The sequence below is a fragment of the Chlorocebus sabaeus genome, chromosome 24, assembly GCF_047675955.1.
Source record: "Chlorocebus sabaeus isolate Y175 chromosome 24, mChlSab1.0.hap1, whole genome shotgun sequence".
Taxonomy (NCBI): domain Eukaryota; kingdom Metazoa; phylum Chordata; class Mammalia; order Primates; family Cercopithecidae; genus Chlorocebus; species Chlorocebus sabaeus.
The window spans coordinates 33,636,880-33,658,475 of NC_132927.1; the positions used below are offsets into that span (position 1 = coordinate 33,636,880).

Sequence of the window (21,596 nt, forward strand, 5' to 3'; positions counted from 1 at the left end):
ACTACAAATTCTACAGATATCAAAAGGATAAGAAAATATCATGAATATAATTTTATTCCAATAAATTCAACAACTTATGTGAACTACACAAATGCTTAAAACATACAAACTACCAAAGCTGACTTAAAAAGAAGTGGATAACCTGAATTGTTCTGTATCTACTAAAGAAGTTGAATTTGTAGTTTAAAATCCTCACACACAAAAAAATTCAGGCCCAAATGACTTCACTTGTGAATTTTACCAAACACTTAAAGAAAGAAAGAATATCAATTCTACGCACTCTTCCAGAAAACTGGGAGGGGTGGTGGAAATATTTTCCAACACATCCTACGAGGCCAACATTACCCTGATACTAAAACCAGACAAAAACATAAAAAGGAAAAAAAGCCAGGCGCGGTGGCTCACACCTGTAATTCCAGCACTTTGGGAAGCTGAGGCAGGCGGATCACCTGAGGTCAGGGGTTCAAGACCACCCTGGTCAACATGGTGAAGCCCTGTCTCTATTAAAAATACAAAACTCAGCTGGGCATGGTGGCAGGAGCCTGTAGTCCCAGCTACTCGGGAGGCTGAGGCAGGAGAATGGCTTGAACTCGGGAGGCGGAGGTTGCAGTGAGCTGAGATCATGCCACCGCACTCCAGCCTGGGCGACACAGTGAGACTCCGTCTCAAAAAAAAAAAAAAAAAAGAAAAAAGAAAAAAAAGGCCAATATCCCTCATGAACACAGATGTTAAAATTCCTTACAAAAGTTTAGCAAAACTAATCCAACAATATAGAAATATGACAAAAGGTCAAAGGTCAATTGATGACCAATTGGAGTTTATCAAAGAAGGAATGCAAGGCCAACATTTGAAAATCAACCACTATAACTTACCATATTAACAGAATAAAAAAATTTTGCACAAAATCTAACATCTAATCCTCACAGTTAAGTAGGATAAAATAATTTTCTCAATCTGAAAAAGAACATCTATGAAAAACCCAATTAGTATCACACTTAATGGTGAAAGACGAAATGATTTATTCTTAAGATCAGAAATAAAGTGTTCACTCTCACCACTTCTATTCAGCATTGTACTAGAAGTCTGGCCAGTGCAATAAGGCAAAAGAACAAAATAAAAGACATCTATATTGGAAAAAATAAGTAAAACTGTATTTATGGGCTGATAATATGATAATCTATACAGAAAAGCCAGTGGAATCTACAAATTAAAAAAAAAGCAAATAGAACTAATAGGTGAGTTTAGTTAGGTTGCAGGTCTGAACCCAAAAGTATCTGAGACAAGTCTCAATCAATTTAGAAAGTTTATTTTGCCAAGATTAAGGACATTCCTGTGACACAGTCTCAGGAAGTCCCACTGACACGTGCCCACCTAAGTTGGTAAGGGCACAGCTTGGTTTTATTCATTTTAGGGAGACATGAGACATCAATCAATAGGTGTGATGTACACTGGTTCTGTCCGGAAAGGCAGGACAACTTGAAGGGGGGAGAAGGTACTTCCAGGTTACAGGTAGGTAAGAGACAAACAGTTGTATTCTAAGTGTGATCCACCCTTTCACTGAATATACAATTTGCATGTCAGAGGTGGGTAGAGGAATAATCACTTATACCTTAATCTGGCTCAGTGAATCTACATTTTTACACAAACAATAGGACAGAGGAAACAATGAGATATGCATTTGTCTTAGGTGGGGTGAGGGATGACTTGAGTTCTCTCCTTTGTCCTGCAACTGTGAAGACAAGCTATCAATTTACATTGCCAATGTGAAATTCAAAAAAACTGTTTTAGGGGAAAGATCTTGAGGCCCACAAGGAATTTCCTTGTGGATATAAGAGCAACATAAAGAAATGAATTTTATTTCTATATACTAACAACTAAGTTAAACTAGAAATTAAATATAAATTTTAAAAAGACCATTTACATATACTATAATGGCATCAAAATATGTCAATTCTCCCCACATAGAACTACAGAGTCAATGTAATTCCAATCAAAATCTCAGACTTTTTCAAAAACGGACAAGCTATTATAAGACATAATACAAAATGATTTATATAGAAATGTTAGAGGACTTACACTACCCGATTCAAGACTTATTATAAAGCTACAGCAATTCAGACAGTATAGTACAGGCATAAAGACAGACCAAAGGAACAGAAGAGTCCAGAAACAGACCCACATATAAATGGTCCATTGATTTTTTGACAAAGGTTCTAGAGTAATTCAGCCGGGAAATGATAGTTTTTTCAATAAATGAAACTGAAACAACTGGATGCCTAATTGTAAAATTATGAACTTTGATCCACAATACCATATAACTTAACTCAAAATTGATTATACATCTTAACATAAAGCCTCAAACTATAAAACTGCTAGAAGAAAACACAGGAGGAAAACTTTGTAACCTTTGGTTAGGCAAAGATTTCTTATATGACACCAAAATCACCATCCAGAACAGAAATGTATTATTAAATTGGATGTCATCAAAATTAAGAACATCTATCCTTAGAAATATTGATGAGAATAAAAAGACAAGCCACAGGCATAAAAAAAATGTGCAAATCACATCTGATAAATTGTAACAATACAGAGTGCTCAAAAAATAAGAAAACACATGACTGATTTAAGAATGCACAAAAGATCTGAAACAAACACTTCACCAGAGAGTATATATTGATGGCAAATAAGCACATGAAAAGATGTTCAACATGAATCATCACTGCATTAGAAAAATGAAAACTAAAACTATAATCAAGTATCACTACACACTATTAGTTTGGCAGTTTCTTAAAAAAAAAAATACCATATGATTCAGTCATATCAATACTAAGTATTTTTGAGATTTATTCATGTTGATACATGTAACTCTACTTCATGTATTTAAATTGTTGTATAGTTTTCTACTGTATGAAAAACACCAGTTTAACAATTCTCTTTTGGATGGACACTGAGAGTTTGCTTTTAATTTTTCACCATGACAAAAACTGCTGTTATGATGTTAGACATATCACATGAACCTATGAGTTTCTCTAAGAAATTGCCAAATTAATCCTCAAAATAACCGTACCAATTTCACTCCCGTTGGTGGTGTGTGACAACTGCTATTGCTCCACTTCCTTAACAATACTTGGTCATCAGACTTCTTAATTTATCCCAACCTAATGAAAATGGGATGGTAATTCTCTTATTCTAAGTTGCATTTCCCTATTAGTGAGTCTAAGTATTGTACTAGTGATTTATATTTCTTTTTTGCAAACTGTGTATGTGTATCTTTGACTTGTTTTCTATTGATTTATATTCACATGTATAATTTAATTTACTGTCTCAATATAAATGTAGATTATATACATCAACATAAATAATTAAGACTGCCTCAACTCTCAATCCACTACTTAAAAGTCATGTATTTCAGTTCTTTATTTGCAAAATAACAACCTCACAGGGTGGTTATATGATGAAATAAGTTTACATACATATATATACACACACACACACATCCCCATATGTAAACATACAAACAAGATATACACACACACACACTCTCTCTCTTAAACGCTTAGAAGAGTATCTGGCACTTCTCAAAAGAAGATTTTATGCAGCTAACAAACATGGAAAAAAGCTCATCATCACCGGTCATTAGAGAAATGCAAATCAAAACCACAATGAGATACCACCTCATGCCAGTTAGAATGGCAATCATTAAAAAGTCAGGAAACAACAAATGCTGGAGAGGATGTGGAGAAATAGGAATGTTTTTACACTGTTGGTGGGAGTATAAATTAGTTCAACCATTGTGGAAGACAGTGTGGTGACTCCTCAAGGATCTAGAACCAGAAATACAATTTGACTCAGCAATCTCATTACTGAGTATATACCCAAAGGATTACAAATTATTCTACTATAAAGACACATGCACACGTATGTTTATTGCAGCACTACTCACAATAGCAAAGACTTGGAACCAACCCAAATGCCCATCAATAATAGACTGGATAAAGAAAATGTGGCATGTGTATACCATGGAATACTATGCAGCCATAAAAAAGGATGAGTTCATGTCCTTTGCAGGGACACGGATGAAGCTGGAAACCATTATTCTCAGGAAACACACACAGGAACATAAAACCAAATACCACACGTTCTCACTCATAACTGGGAGTTGAACAATGAGAACACATGGGCACAGGGAGGGGAACATCACACACTGGGGCCGGCTGGGGGGGGCAGGGGGGCTAAGGGAGCACTAGCATTAGGAGAAACACCTAATGTAGATGAGGGGTTGATGGGTGCAGCAAACCACCATGGCACGTGTGTACCTATATAACAAACCTGCACGTTCTGCACATGTAACCCAGAACTTAAAAAAAAAAAAAAGAGTGTCTGGAACATATTATGTACTATAAAATTATTGGCTACTATTATTTGTTTCATACAATCTTTTGCTAGTAGTATCATTTACAAATACTTTATCACTCTGACTTATCTGTTTATTTTGCTAAACTGTGTTTATTAGAGAAGAAAATCTAAGTTTTAAGGGAGCCAGATCTTCATTCTTTCCCTTTGATGTTGATGCTCTTAAAACACTGTTCTTTCCCTGATGCACCATTTCTTCAAGAGAAAAGTCTAACTGTCCCTTTCACATCTTCATTTAATCTTACATAACAAAAATTTGATCTGGTCAACTTTAAAGTTATTTTAAATGTGAATTTAAATTCACATTTATTCCTAATTTTAAAATTATTCTGATCTCCAAAACAAAAATCCTATCTTTTATTACAAAAAATAGTTGTTCCTAATCAGAGAGTAAACTTGTATCTTAGTAAAACAAGGTAAGACTTAAAACACACAACTATATAGTCAGTTCTCCCTATCTGTTAGTTCTGTATCTGTGGGTTCCGCATCAGCAGATTCAACCAGCCACAGATAAAAATATTCAAGAAAAAAAAAAGAGAATGGTTGCATCTGTACTGAAGATGTACTGTCATCATTTCCTAAACACTAAAGTTACAACTATTTATGGAGATTTACATTGCACTAGGTAATGTAATAATATATATAAACAATTATAAGTAATCTAGAGATGAATTAAAGTATAAAGGAGGATGTGCATAGGATATATGCAAATACTACACACTTTATATAACAGACTTGAGCATCCACGATTTTGGTATCCTTGGAGGTTTTGGAATCAACTCCCCACAGATATCAAGGAACAATTGTACACGTAAAATAAATTTACAATCACTCTTACCCTATGACATCTTTCAAAGGCTTGTTTGGTTTCTTGTAAAAGATTAACCACCACTTCTTGGGATAGAAAAGTTTCCCCATGAGTATCGATACTTGGCCCAAGTGGTAAGTTGGTACGTTGTCTAATTCTCTCCTTCAAATCCTGAATACTAGTAATCATAAAGAAAAATTTAAAAAAGAAAACATTTTACTTAGATTTCAACTTTGAGTACTTCCAAACTTAGTATATATCAACAACAACAACAACAAAAACGGACCAATAGCCAAGAGACCTAATTTCTAATTCCAATAACTAGTTTTGTGAAATAGAGTTAGCCTTGATCTCCAAACGGAAGATTTTCATCTGATAAATGAGTAGATTTGGACTTCTAATTTCTGAAGTTGCTTTACAATTCAGCCTTACAATTCTGACTCAATAGTAAAACTTGTTGGGTTTCCTTAGAAAGTGAGCTATTCCAAACAGGTTAGCATTCTAAGTGACTAAATAGTCCTGTTTAAAAAGAAAACTTTAAAAGTTTAACAATTTTAAAATATAGTCATTTTAAGATTCTGCACATTTACTCATGATATTAAAGAAGATATATTAAACATAATTTAGCTATTCTTAATTACTGAGGGTCACCTGAAACACTTATATGGGGTATCTTTGGAGGGTTAGACATTTTTTGCTCCTAGGATATGTAACTCCAGACTACTGTAAACTCAAACACACACACAAAAAATTCCTATTACTCATTAGTTTTTCTCTTCCCTTCCTTGCTACTACCTTTCAGGTATACCTCTTACTACTAATTTTAACTCTCTCTAATCATCATTTAATACACAAACAAATGGGAAACAAGAAACTGGTTTGGATATATATGTGTGGGGATTCTGGAGTCTCAGTCCATCGAAGTCATTCTGTCTCTTTTTAGAATCTGGGTTCCAGGCAGTTAAAGCCTGATAGCTGAGTTGCCAACTATTCTTGGAGCAAGTTACTTTCTTCTAGTCTGTTTATAATTGCAGGCTTTAAGGTATTCATTTAATAGTTTTTTTATGCTAAAGTCTCTGAACAAAACTCACCAATTCAAGGTACTTAAACTGCAAACTATTTTCTATTTTTTTCACACCTGCAACAGTAACAAAAAAAAGATGTGTTTTCTGGTCAATAACCTGGAACTTATTCTATCTAGAAAAAAAAAATGAAAGAAACTATGGAACTTTTTATACTACTAGTGTTCTGCTTGATAGTTTTAAAAAATTATTTTTTTATTGACAAATATCTGCTTTACTTTTTTTTGACGCAGAGTCTTGCTTTGTCGCCCAGGCTGTATGTAGTGCAGTGGCATACTCTTGGCTCACTGCAGCCTCCGCCGCCCGGATTCAAGTGATTCTCCTGCTTCAGCCTCCCAAATGGCTGGGATTACAGGTGCCTGCCACCACGCCCAGCTAATTTCTGTGTTTTTAGTAGAGATGGGGTTTCACCATGTTGGCCAGGCTGGTCTCAAACTCCAGACCTCAGGTGATCAGCCCACCTTGGCCTCCCAAAGTGCTGGGATTACAGGCGTGAGTTACTGCGCCTGGCCTACATTTTAATCATGTTATGTTAGGTCATTTCAACATGTGGTTTAAGAGCAAGATTTGATCAATAATATAAGAATCTGGATTAAAAGAACTCTTCATAAAAAATTCTAATGATAGTCAACATTTGATAAATTTGCCCAAATATAATGAAGTTATTAATGTCTTCAGTTTTAACAGTAGTATTTAACAAAAAATACTCACCCTCCTGTGCCAATGGATCTCTTTTGATGGTTTTTCGAATCATAATAGCGCTGAAGGATCATAGCACTTCTGCTTTTCAAATATCCAGTCTCCACTTCAATATAGTTCTCCAAATAGGAAATGAAAATGGATTTGATAAGCTTAGACAAGAAAGTCTGTTTATCAGTACCTAAATTAAATTCCATCAGCTTGCTGGAAAGATTGGTGGTTCTTTTCATGAAAAAGGGGGAGAAAAAGATTAATATATATTTTAGGTATAGTAACAATATTAAGGAATACAAATTTTTACAATGTGACTTTAATGACTTATGTTAAGCCACCATTTCTTAAACTCCAGGAGAGTACTTATGATGCAGAGATCAACTCTACAGGGTTACATGTAAAAGTACAGTGAAATATTATGAACAACTTTATGGTTTTGAGAACTGTTACAAATTCCTAGGAAAAGAAATTGTGAGGCAATGAACTAGTCCAGAAATGGCGACAGTGCCAGATTGGCCTCAAGTATGTCTAATGCCATTCATCACATGTGACCCAAAATAGAGTACTGAGAGATCTACTGTCTGTTCACCCTCTTTTGTTTTGTCCTTGTGGACTTTCCCTCTAATTTTCTATTTCCCGTTGCTGAAGATAGGGTCAAAACAGTGTTGTTGCTGAGATGGACTTCCTCATTACAGTAACTTTGGAAAAACCTTCTCCCAAAATGGAGACACTGAAGAAGAGTAATAGGGTGGGGAAAAGTCAAGGGAAAAAAACCCCCACAAAACTCCATATGAAGCTTCTGAGACAATCTCTAAGAGTAACACTGACATTTATAAAAGCACAAGAAAAGTTCCTACATAAGACTTAGAGCTGAAACTATCGTTTAAGATTACATCACTTCCTTTTGCAGTTTCTAAAGTTTTGACTGCAGATACACGTAATTACGCTAATGCTTAGAGAAAAGATAAAGCATAACACCCAATTCCTCAAGTTAACGTATTAAGAATGTTGTACAATACAGTCTTGTACAATAACTAGTCTATACAGCGAAGCATTTAATGCTAAAAGGTAAACTGGTGACAAACTTATTAAAAAATACCTGAATACTTCCTCATTTTCTATCAAAAAAATTTAAAAAATCTGTTATTTTCTAATCATTAAAAATTTACCTTGTATAGAGATCATAGAGATTTTTGAGATACTGCTCTGCATCAGACTTCCTACACTCTTCTAATTGCTCTTTTACAAAACTCTAAAAGAAAAAGGTTAATATTCTGTTAATTAGGCAAACATTAAATTCTGGAACTTCTCAAGATATTCTTTTAAAATTCACTCCACAGTTTTGAACCTTTCTGACTCACAATCCAATCAAAAAGGTAATGTACAGAAAACAGACCAATGATAAAATATTTTAAAACAGGTTTTTAAATTTTACAGCTTCTCGTATTTACCTGTAGAGGATCTATATCAGTCTCAGGAATAAGTATTAAGAATTTAGCCGGGCGCGGTGGCTCAAGCCTGTAATCCCAGCACTTTGGGAGGCCGAGACGGGCGGATCACGAGGTCAGGAGATCGAGACTATCCTGGCTAACACGGTGAAACCCCGTCTCTACTAAAAACACAAAAAACTAGCCGGGCGAGGTGGCGGGCGCCTGTAGTCCCAGGTACTCGGGAGGCTGAGGCAGGAGAATGGCGTAAACCCGGGAGGCGGAGCTTGCAGTGAGCTGAGATCCGGCCACTGCACTCCAGCCCGGGCGACAGAGCAAGACTCCGTCTCAAAAAAAAAAAAAAAAAAAAAAAGAATTTAGAAATACCTTTCCTTTTAAATTGGCCTATTCTGCTCTGTGAGGTAGATCAAAAAAACAAAACTGAGAGTACAAATAATAGAGTCAATTCCTTAAAGCAGCATTTCCCAAACTGAGCTGCAGGTAATACTAGTGTTCTTTCAGACATCTATAGGCATTACTCTAAAACAGGGTTTCTTAGACAGTAAATGTGTGAAATGCTGTACATTACATCCTCACTTCTAGAGAATGACAACACTATCAAAATTCCTGAATTGTGTTAAAAAAAAAAAAAAAAGCAAGCATTTATTGAATGCTGTTTAATCCAGTAGTAAACACAGTTTAGGAAATGTTATCTGAAAGTACAGTGATATGTGGGTAAATTAAATTTCTGTGTTTTCCCTTTTCATGTTAGTACCATATTATTAAAAATTCTACAGACTGCTCTTGGAATTCTTGTTCAGTTTCACAAACGACATCTATTGGTGAAGGCAGGGACCAAAAAAAAAGAAAAGTCTTCAAGGCTATCTTACCACAATATATTATATTACTACTACGAATACTACACAAATTTCAAGCATGTTCTCTGATAATACTTACTGATTAGCACTTTCTTCTTGGTGAATAACAAAACATTTTTTAAAAAGCATGAAGATTCCTTTCTCCTTAACTAGATTACTATTTCTAAGGTCATTACATAAGTAAACTAAATTTTAAAAATACTTTTAAAATACAGGAAAAAAATTACATATTGCCTTAAGAACTATTTACTTTGTTACTATTTAAAATTACCTGTAGTTTGATTTCAAATACATTTTGAATAAGTTTAGCCAGGACTGTTTCTGGATTACTGAAGATATCTCCAACCTGTTTGTTCACTCGTTGACAGAGTATTGCAGCATCTTCAAATATATCATTTCTCAAATAAGCACCCTAAACAGCAGAGGCATTTTACACAGTGAACATACAATTTCTAAATGATTTTAAAACACCAAATTAGCAAAAAATAATATCCAATAAAGTGTACTGTTACGTTACCTCCTGGCACTGCTTTATATAAACATCAACACAATGGGAATAACCCTACAGGGAAGAAACACATTGTTATTATTCTGGTTCAATTATAATAATTATTATTTCAATAAAAGAAGTGTTATATGTCATAAAGCTATGTCTATTTACCAGTAAATGGCTGATAGCAACACCTGTTGGACTTGAATAAAATTAACTATAGAAAACCAATAACTTGATAAAGTTATCGTCTCCCTAGTCACTTTCTATGATAAAATTTATCAGTTGGTACATATCCTTGTTGAACTTTAGACTGAAAAAGAAAGATGAAGTATGTAACTGAGTTCTTGAGTGATTTTTGTCCTATGATCATCTTTAGCCATCTCCTCCAACTCCAAAACATACCCACTCACACCCACCCACCCACATGCATACACACACACACACACACACACACACACACACACACAGTCAAGGTCTTGGGAAAAGGTTTTACATATATATATGTATCTGTCTTATATACATATAAAAATATTTATATATATTAAAACGTGTGTATATACATATATATATGTATATACATGTGTGCGTGTATATATACATATATACGTATTTCTTTTTTTTTTTTGAGACAGGATTTCACTACCGTCACCAGGTTGGAGTGCAATCGTGTGATCTTGGCTCACTACAACCTCTGTCTCCCTGGTTCAAGCGACCCTCCTGCCGCAGCCTCCCGAGTAACTGGGACTACAGGCGCACGCCTCCCCGCCAGCTAATTTTTGTATTTTCTGTAGAGACAGGGTTTCACCATGTTGCCTAGGCTGATCTCGAACTCCTGAGCTAACTGATCCACCCGCCTCAGCCTCCCAAAGTACTGGGATTACAGGCGTGAGCCACTGCGCCTGGCCTTTCTCTAGCATTTAGTTTTCCTTGCAAGAATCTGGACAGTTGTATTCAGCTGGCAGTTTGGAAATTTACTTTTTAAACTGAATCTATTTTAATAAAATGTGTTTAAAACAAACTAATTTGTCATTAAGCTCACCATGAGATTTTTGCCTATTAATAAATCATACACAAAAACCAGTAAGTAAAGCAATATGAAGTGCACTACTATCTCAAGAGCCATTCTCAGTACTCATTCAGATTTTACCAAAATGAAAAGTCCAACAAATAGGCTTCCCTTTCCCTAATCTGACACAAATCAAAGAAACAGACTGAAGGAAGAACCATTTCTTTAAGCACTTTCTTTGCAGAAATATACTCCTACACAGGGATTCTCTCCCCAGTTCAAATTCTAGGAAAACAATTCTGTAATACAAGGTCCTGAAGTCCCCTGGATTTAACTCTCTTACTAGTCATATTCCATCTACTCTCTGGTTCCTATATTCTACCAGATATTTACAGTCAAGTTTTCTTTCTTTTCACCTATATCATAATATGTGACAGTAAAAAGGCAGACAGTATGATTTTATCAAACTACAAAAATTCATCAATATGTAATTGATCAATTAATTTTAATTCAATATTAACATTGAATATAAAACCTTAAATATCAAATATATAACATTTAATACCATTTACAGAGTATAAAATGTACAAATTACTCAAAACAATGAAAATTATCACTGTGATATAGTTACATAATGATGGGGGAAGTCAGAAACTATAATATATAGAACTTACACAATTTCCATAGCCTTGAACACTAGTCTTCATTTTTAATTCTTAGTATTTACCTTAAAATGAAGTAAAACTGCTGCTACTTCTCTCATTCTGGAGATTTCACCTCTTCTTTGAGCACTGGTAAACTCCTGAATCAGCTGGCATTCTAAATCATGGTATTTACCTAAAAATAAAGTCATCAGCTACACTGAAGCATACAAGGCATCCATGTCATTTAACAGTATCTACATTATCTACAAATATAACGACTATGAATATAAATTTATTTTGAAGGAATTACAAAAACTAATGAGATTATAGGCAGTGAACCTAGCCCCTATAATACACTGTGGCATATAAATCTATATTTTCAAGACAAAATACTTCCAAACTGGCAAAACTACTGAGTGTTTCCAGAGTCTGACTGTCATATGCCATTGTTACTTAAACCAGTAGCTAACCGGAAAAAATCTTCCAGATGCTATTTCTGATAGCAACGCACATGAAAAATCCTACATACGGAAAGGGTGAAGAGGACTACAGAACTCTTTACTAGAGTTCTGATGCCTCTACCTTCAACAATAGTAGACTGATGACTGAACACCAAATCTCATCCTGATAATATACAGTATTTATATTTTTTTCATTTTTTTTTTTTTTTTTTGAGACAGTTTCTCTCTGTCATCCAGTCAAAGTGCAGTGGCGCAATCTCGGCTCACTGCAACCTCCACCTGCTGGGTTCCAGCGATTCTCCTGCCTCAGCCTCCCGAGTAGCTAGGATCACAGGCACCCGCTACCACACCTGGCTAATTTTTCTATTTTTAGTAGAGATGGGGTTTCACCATGTTGGCCAGGCTGGTCTTGAACTCCTGACCTCAGGTGATCCACCCGCCTCGGCCTCCCAAAGTGCTGGGATTACAGGTGTGAGCCACCATGTCTGGCCCTATTCACTATATCCTTGAGGCTAGTATGGTTCTCAATGAACACCTGAACTTCACACTAACCTACTGTGATCAAAAGTATTCCCAGGAAGTCTAACTAGCTGTGTCACCCTTATTCTAAGACTTTTTGGGAATACAGATGAATCTTTGAATCTTCTATGCAGTGGCCTACTCTAAATAGTGACCCCGGCTACCACAGAGCCTGCAAATTTAGTGGTCTTTTCAAAAACCTAGAATGATCTAACCTAAAATAAAATCCAAGACTGGCAAGAACCAAACTAATCATGTAAGGAGTTAAACAGATACTGAAATGCTTACATAATCTTAAAAAAAAAAAAAAAAAAAAAAAAGAATCTTATTCAGAGATAGATGTATGGAAAGCACACAATTTCCAACATGCACTGTTAAATTAAAAATGCAAGGCATAAAGCTATTTATGTAGTATGGTAGCATTTAAAAATAAATGAGGATAGAAGTACATATAAATATCTATACACACACATATATATGTACACACACACATATATGGAATTTATGTCTTATGCTTGTATGTCCATAGATTATTCTGCAAGAATATCCAAAAAATTGGTAATGGTTGTTTTCAGGGAAGAGAAATCAAACTCAGGGATCTTCTATGCAGTGGCCTACTGGGGTAGGAAGATGATACTGTTCCTGCTTTTTCTCCTTTTGCTAGTTGTTTTATTTTTACACACGTAGTTTTTTTACTTATTAAAAAAAGGTAAAATAAATACATCACTTACTTGCAATTTTGGATTTCACTTCTGAAAATCTGAAAGACAAAAACCAACGACGAGGTTAGTTGTGACAAACATCCTATAGCAATGTAAGATGCTAACCAAAGGGGAAAATGGGTGCAGGGTATATGAGAACCATCTGACTATCTTTGCAACTTTTCTGTAAATCCAAAACCATTATAAAGTTAAAAGGTTATTGTAAAAAGAAAAAAGACCAAATCAGAGGAGAGAATACTGATAGGAAGCATGCCAGGTGATAGAACTTAATGTAGGTAATTCAGATGGGGTAGCTGGTTCTCATTTAGGAAATTTACATTGAAAATCAATTCTCTTTTTAAAGAATCAACTGCTCTGCATAAGACACTAACAACCCAGCCAGTCCCAAAACTGACTTACTGTTCTTACTTATATTTGCTGGCATTTTAAACACACTTTATTATTTGTCTCCCTCCCCACTCCCATGGTTGGAATTTTTTAAAATAAAGTTCAATCATTATTATTCAAAAGAAAAAGAAGATCAAATAATATACCATATGATAATGATGTATTAATGACAAAAGATAAAAAGACCCAGCAATGTGCCTAGCAGAGTAGCCATTCGATCTTTACAAATTATAAAACTAAAATACCACACAGTAGAATTTTTTAAAGTTTCAAATATCTAATTTAAATGCATAGCATGAAAAAGAAATGTTTTAAGATTGTGTGCAATTGTTTGCAGAGAGAGTGGCTGGCAAAAGAGACGCCAAAGACAAATGAAGAAGGAAATAAAAATCTAGACTGTTATACAAAAATGATGTATCAAAGTCACAGTAGATCAGATCACATATAAGGCCATATTAATCTGTGTGAAAAAAAATTGAATCTAATTAGGATATATATTCAACTCCAAGGCTTGGTGAAGAGGCTAAAACAAAACCGTAAGAGAAGTATGTTCCTGAGTGGCGGTGAATATGAGAGAGAGAGAGAGAGAGAGAGAGAGAGAGAGTGTGTGTGTGTGTGTGTGTATACATATATATTTATACATGAAAGTGTGTTCTGCAGTAGAAAAATAGAATGAAGACAGGGGAGGGGAATGCAGTCAATAATTATTATGAGCCTATTTTGAGCTAGATATTTTACCCATTTAAGTAAATAGTTCAATTCTGAAATGAGATAAAGTTAAAGAGAGGTTTTGGTGGGTGGCTTTAAAAATTATTACAATAAGTTAAATCATAATGCTGGGCAACTGCCAGATTATTATTAAGAATGACAGATGATCATTATTGCTAATTCTTCATGATAATCAGAGTTGAGAATAAAATAGACACATTTTTCAGGGGGAATTCATTACATGTTTGGGAGATAATGGTTAAGCTTTAAGTATAGCAATATGTCCATACTTCATCTGTTCCTGAAGATCTTCAAGTATCAACAAAATAACATATGTCTATTAATATGTATCATTTGTAATACAGTAAATCATATTTCTTTCAAATATTCACATGGAGGAAGTACTAATTTACCAAGAGTTTATTAAAGAGTCTGACATTCCATACACTAGAAGAAATCATGAAAAAATTTCCTTCTCAGTGGATAGTTTATTTTAGGATGAAATCTAACTTAGTAATGGCTCTGGGGCCTTGTATTTAAAAAAAAAAGGGGGTTCTTAATGTGAAGTCCCTAGGAAGAGTTCTGTGGATAGGCTAGAGTCTAAAATACCATGAAATTGTATACAATAATCTGTGTGTATCTTAATTTCCTGAAGAAAGGTGATAGCGTTCATCAGCTTTTCAAAGATGTCCAAGGCCTCCAAAAGTGTAAGAACCTTCATCAAGAAATAGGAAGTGTTCTCTCTATCGTCTACCTACTTCTCAAAGTCCAAACTGTGAAAATCCAAATTTTACCTCAGTTGATTTCAAAATTCTCCTTCATCAAATTTTTTTCAGAAGACAGGGATTGAAATTATTTCAAGACCTATCATTAAATTTAGATATTAAGAAGAGACTGTATTTTTTCAATAAATTATTTTACACTGCATCTTGTACAAAGTGAATAAACTAGCAAGTAAATGAACCAGCAAGTGCTCAATAAATTCCTGTTTAATTAACGGGCAAAGAAAATCATACAGGAAAAGACACAATTTTATTTTATAAATTATACCATACATTCAAATTAGCTCTTGAGAAATGAACTTGCCTGTCAAAAGGTAACTCTTGGGCAATTAGGTGCAACTTCTGAATGATGTCTGCTGCTTCCTTTATCTATTAAAAAATAAATAAAAGCAATAATTTAAAAAACTTTCAGGCATATCAAAAAACAATTACGTATTTGAAATTAGTAATATCTCCCTGCAAATGCCCACAGTCCCTTCCCTAAAAAAATTTCCTTTAAAAATCCACAACAAATAAAACTTAATGAGCAACAAGAATACATTTGGGGTGTTACCAATAATGAGTCAATAAAATATAAACATTTATCTTTCTGGTACTGAAATTCTGTGATTTTTTTTGATGCCATAATCCCTTCCCAATGAAACCCATAGTTCAAGTTTATTCCAAAGAAATTCAAATCATTGCTTGCTGAAAGCCAAGTGTAAATCTCAGAATTCTAAGTTTATGAACCCGAAAAGGATAAACAAGATTTATAAAAATAATTTAGAGCATACTGCCACATATATCCTACTTTAAGCTAAATGCCTGTCATTTACTGACCATATGAATTTATAACACTTTTCTACAAGATAAAGTTTAATGTAAAGCCCCATGATGAAATATAATATAGAAATGTGTATATTTCTTTTTTTTCTCTTTTTTTTTTTGAGACAGAGTTTCACTCTTGTTGCCCAGGCTGGAGTGCAATGGCGTGATCTCTGCTCACTACAACCTCTGCCTCCCAGGTTCAAGTGATTCTCCTGTCTCAGCCTCCCAAGTAGCTGGGATTACAGGCGCATGCCACATGCCCGGCTAATTTTTGTATTTTCAGTAGAGACGGGGTTTCATCATATTGGTCAGGCTGGTCTTGAACTCCTGACCTCAGGTGATCCAACCGCCTCCGCCTCCCAAAGCGCTGGGATTACAGGCGTGAGCCACCGAGCCCAGTCAGAAATGTGTATATTTATTCAAGTTGTGGAAGTAAGGAACTTAGGCAAGAGTTCTAAAATTCTTTAATGCAGATATCTGTGCTTATTTACACAACAGTGTAGGGGAGTTCTATAATGTTCATTTATTCTTTAAATTTCAAATTAGTTTTCAGTTTTACTTTGGCACAATTTTAATAATTCACTTTATGAAGATTCATTTTCTTTTACATTTGAAAAGACAGTGAGACTCATAAATATGAAGGAAGAGCTAAGAACATCAATATATATATTTTTTCTTTTCTCTTTGAGACAGAGGCTTGCTCGGTTGCCCAGACTGGAGTGCAGTGGCATGATCTTGGCTCACTACAATCTCTGCCTCCCGGTTTAACGCAATGCTTGTGTCTCAGCCTCCCAAGTAGCTGGGATTATAGGTATGTGTCACCACACCCGGCTAATTTTGGTATTTTTTTAGCAGAGATGGGGTTTCGCCATATTAGCTAGGCTGCTCTTGAACACCTGGCCCCAAGTGATCTGCCCACCTTAGCTTCCCAAAGTGCTGGGATTACAGGCTTGAGACACCATGCCCTGCCCAATATAGATTTTTCTAAGTAGGCATATCAACTCTGACAAACAACTGTGAATAACAACAGCAGAGCCTCTTCTCCCTTCTTGCTCCCAATTACAGTGAATATAGCATTTCTGCTTCAGTCATCTCTTTTCTTCTAGTTAGCAGGTCACTGTCATTTTCAACTACCAAATACTCACTCTGTTCTGCTGTATATGGGCAAAAATATCACTGCAGTATCTGTCCTCACCATGCCATTTAGTTGTATTAGCAAAGTCCATCATTTTCTCCTCACCAATACCCCCTTCAGAAATAATATACTTGGCACATAGCCTGCTGAATGCTTCCATAAGGAGTTTGCTCTTGTTCTTTTAAGAAGTCGTCATCATCATTGTGCTGTTTGCAAACTTTGTTTAATGTACTAAGTAGTATACAGGTAAATGGCACTTGTTTATATTGAATTTCCATAGTAAATTATTTTATAGAAATTGTGTAAAGCACAGGTATCTCTTAAGGTTACAATATATGACATTTAGTCAGTTAAAATATACTACAACAATAGGTAACAAAAGCTGTCAAAACTATATTCTAATAGTTACTGATATTTGGGCGAGGCGAGAGACTACCCTTGCTAATAGCGTTAAAGACAATCACAGTCATCAAGTATTATCCACATGAGGTACAGTAAGCTGTCACTCTAGGTAAAAAAGAAAAACAAAAAACAAAAAACAACATATATGCAAGGACAGAAGTAAACAAATAATAGGGGTTTTTTTTCCCAGAATATGAGAAGATTCCTTTTTTTTTTTTTTTTTTTGAGACAGGGTCTGTCTGTCACCCAGGCTGGAGTGCAGTGTGGCAATCACAGCTCACTGCAGCCTCAACCTCCCAGGCTCAAGCAATCCTCCTGCCTCAGCCTCCTGAGTGCTAGATCTATGGACGTGTAGCACAATGGCCAGCTAATATATATACACACATACATATATATACACATATATATGTTTTTTTTTTTTTTTGTAGAGATGGGGTTTCACCATGTTGCCCAGGCTGCTTTCAAACTCCTAAGCCCAAGCAATCGATCTGCCTCAGCCTCCTAAAGTGCTGGGATTGCAGGCCTAAGCCACCACACCCAGCCAAGATTCTAAAAAAGAACAATTAAAAAAAACAAAAACGACTAGGGGGCGAGAAGAAAAAGAATATGATGTGTTGATATCTTAACCCATTCTAATTCCTCCCACAATCACACATTGGTCTAGCTCTGTGGGTGCTTTCTCCTTTTCTTTCCATTGGGAAGGTGACTGGTACAGAGTCCAGAAATTGAGATAGCTAGGAGTTTATCTAATAATTGGCAATCTAATACTACATGAGTTCTTAAGGATGGCTAACTGGTAGAACCAGGCCAAAAATTAATTTAACTGCAAATATACGGAACCAACCTAAGTGCCCATCAACCAATGAGCAGATAAAGATAAATATGGTACATTTACACCATGGAAAACTACTCAGCCACAAAAAGGAACAAAATAATGTCTTTTGCAGCAACTTGGAGAGGGCTGGAGGCCATTACTCTGAATGATGTTACTCAGGAATGGAAAACCAAATACCATGTTCTCACAAGCGGGAGCTAAGCTATGAGGACAAAAAAACATACAGAGTGATATAATGGACTTTGGGAACTCTAAAGGCAGAAGTTGAGAGGGGAATAAGGGATACAAGACTACATATTGGGTACAGTGTACAATGTTTGGGTGACAGGTACACTAAAATCTCAGAATTTAACACTAAACAACTCATCCTTATAACCAAAAAACCACCTGTACTCAAAATACTAAATTTTTCAAAAATGCCTTTTCTTTAGAGGAATTATCTGTACACACATAACTATTTTCCAAAGAACTCTAAAAATTATAAATTCTATAACCCTATAGAGTTATATTTAAAAAGTGTTGCTTAATTCAAAATGAGTGTCAATAATACTTAGCTTTTACATTCCACTATCTGAAATATTCTATGGAGTAAGTCTGGAATAATTCAGGAAGACTGTATTCAATATGAGTGGACAATGTTGCTATGTACACCTAAGATCCATAAGAATGTCCATTTTCTCACACATTTTGATTTTTTTTTCCCCTGAGGGAAAGAAAGTGAGCTAAATTACCTTCTTTCAAGATTGTAGAGCAACCAATAACATGTACCCTTAGACCAGGAGTAAGTGACGAGTGCTATGAAAAGGATTAACATAAACAATTAATTCAGAATTTTTTTCAATTCTCCTTGGTCCAAACTGCTTTAATTATTTATAAGAGATCTTTATTCAAGTAATAAAAACCAGAAGTTCTGAATTCCTTCTTCCTTTACAGAAAAGCATCTCAGCTTATCAATGATTTAGGTCAGACCACCCCACCACCACCCAATAGACTGTCCCTATTTAAAGACTACAGAAATTCTGTTAATATTGAAAGAAATGTATGGTAAAGAGACACTTATGAATACAGTTACCACAGCATTTTTAAGCCACAAAAAAATTCATTTAAAAAAATGCCAGGAAACCCAATTAAAAATCTCAATATTAACACTTCATCGGCAATCTACAAGTGACTGTATTAGTTTACGTTTCAGAACAATAAAAGCTTTTAATAAGTCAGCTTCTCAGTGATTTGAAGTCTAACGCTGGAAAGCAATTAGTGCAGTTCATAATTAGGGCACTGTTATTAATGCTGTGATTTGGTTTTATCCTCTGACAGCACTTACCTTTTCAGAATTTGTAAAAACATCAGATTTCAATTCTCCATCTAGAAACTCATTAAAGTATTTCATCAATTTCTGAGCCTCCACTGCCCGTTGTCTGGGTGTGTTTACCCCCTCTAACTGGTCTCCAAGGTGACAGACTTTAGTTGCTACATAGCTAATGTGCTCATCTAGTTCTTGGAAATGTTGGAAGGCAACCTAGGAAAAATGTGCATAAGCATAAAATACAATCAGTGTGCTCAGTTTATAATCTAAACTACTAATCTTATTGCTACTAACTAAAGATAACGGAAGTTATATATGAGATGATCTACAAAACTCATGCTCATTAGTGTGACATGATCTGAAAATCCGTTAACCAAATTGCAAACTTTTATACCATAAACTATTAAAATAATATTTATCATGAGTACATTAATCAACAAAAAAGCAAACAAAAAAAGCTATTTACTCCTCATCCTGTTTTAACAAAACACTCAACACCATTTAGCCCCAAATAATGATTCTGAAAACAATTAGCTAACTAAACTGAAAAGAGTAAAAAATATGTCAGTAGGAGGCCGAGGCAGGCAGATCACTTGAGGTCAGGAGTTAGAGACCAGCCTGGCCAACATGGTAAAACCCAATCTCTACTAAAAATACAAACATTAGCCGGGTGTGGTGGTAGGCCCTGTAACCCCAGCTAGCTGGGAGGCTGAGGCAGGAGGATCGCTTGAACTCAGGAGGCAGAGGTTGCAGTGAGCTGAGATCACACCACTGCAGTCCAGCCTAGGTAACAGAGCAAAACTCTGCCTCAAAAAAAAAAAAAAAAAGTCAGTAGTAAAATATACCTATTTTAAATATTTTAAAATGTGATGTTTATATATAAAGTAAAATAGTTCTTTCCCAATTTTGAAAAGAGAAAGTTAGCAATTATTCTACTAAGGCAAAGGTATATTACTTTCTAGAATATTCTTTCCCTTCTACCCGGGTACACTGATTGTCCTGTGGCATATTGAAATTGAATCCAATGAATGCCTTGTAATTGCCAATAGCAGAATTGCTGATAATCTAGTGTGGGACTTTTTTTCCAACCTTAAATTGAGGTGGGGAAGAGCTGTAAACATTTATTGAGGACTTTCTCTGTGCTACACTAGACACTGTTCTAAGCATATTACATGTATTTACTTATATAATACTCTCAACAACACACTTTACAGATTTTTAAAAAACTGAGTCATGAAAAGTTTAAATTGCTTGAGATTACATAGTTCATAAGTGGCAGAGCTGAAACTAAAACTCAGGCAGACTGGTTCCAGAGTTTATTAGCTTAACTATTAAATTATTATTACTAGCAAGGGAAAACAGCATTAGAAGTGTTTGGAAACTGTGACCTTAACTACTTAAAAATGAATTCCTTACCTTAAATTACTGCCTTATTTCTCATAGCCGCATATGTTTAAGTAAAGCAATCTTAAAAATTGAAACTTTAGCAGAAATCAGTTTGCTAATCCCTAACACTAAAGAATTAACGATCCCTGGGAGGGAGCAAAGCTAAACAATGTTCCAAACTACACTAAGGGCAATCAAGGCCAGTAGCAGTAGCTCACACCTGTAATCCTGGCACTTTGGGAGGCCGAGGCAGGCGGATCACCTGAGGTCAGGAGTTCAAGACAAGCCTGGCCAACATAGCAAAATCTCTACTAAAAATACAAAAAAAAATTAGCTGGGTGTGGTAGCATGTGCATGTAATCCTACTTACTCAGGAGGCTGAGACAGGAGAATCACTTGAACTTGGAAGGTGGAGGTTGCAGTGAGCCAAGAACACATCACTGCACTCCAGCCTGGGTGACAGAGTGAAACTCTGTCTTAAAAAAAAAAAAAAAAAAGAAAGGGCAATCAAATTCCAGATAAGGCCCAGCCTGTGAATGGGATTCAGAGGTTCCAGATTAAGTCTAGGACCTAAGAGTGACTAAGAAGTTTGGTCTGCTTAGCCTCAGGACCAATCTAGTGATCTGGTTTTACTCCAAAACGGATCAAGGCAGTTTTTCTTAGAGTTACACTAGAATTCTCACTGGAGCATATACCTCATGA

At 35.3% G+C, this 21,596-nt stretch overlaps 1 protein-coding gene across 2 annotated transcripts in view; it reads right to left on the minus strand.

The window, feature by feature from the left end:
- EXOC5 (exocyst complex component 5) overlaps nucleotides 1–21,596 on the minus strand; it is a 62,030-nt gene that overhangs the window by 17,774 nt on the left and 22,660 nt on the right. Inside the window, exons 4-12 of one of the 2 annotated variants that reach the window (XM_007986793.3) lie at nucleotides 19,527–19,721; nucleotides 15,328–15,392; nucleotides 13,156–13,184; nucleotides 11,528–11,637; nucleotides 9,819–9,863; nucleotides 9,573–9,713; nucleotides 8,166–8,248; nucleotides 7,015–7,224; nucleotides 5,252–5,399 (exon numbers count right to left, since the gene is read on the minus strand). In XM_007986793.3, coding sequence (XP_007984984.1) covers nucleotides 5,252–5,399; nucleotides 7,015–7,224; nucleotides 8,166–8,248; nucleotides 9,573–9,713; nucleotides 9,819–9,863; nucleotides 11,528–11,637; nucleotides 13,156–13,184; nucleotides 15,328–15,392; nucleotides 19,527–19,721 — 1,026 coding nt within the window. The remainder of the gene's footprint in view (nucleotides 1–5,251; nucleotides 5,400–7,014; nucleotides 7,225–8,165; nucleotides 8,249–9,572; nucleotides 9,714–9,818; nucleotides 9,864–11,527; nucleotides 11,638–13,155; nucleotides 13,185–15,327; nucleotides 15,393–19,526; nucleotides 19,722–21,596) is intronic. The other variant, XM_007986794.3, reaches the window with a different exon arrangement.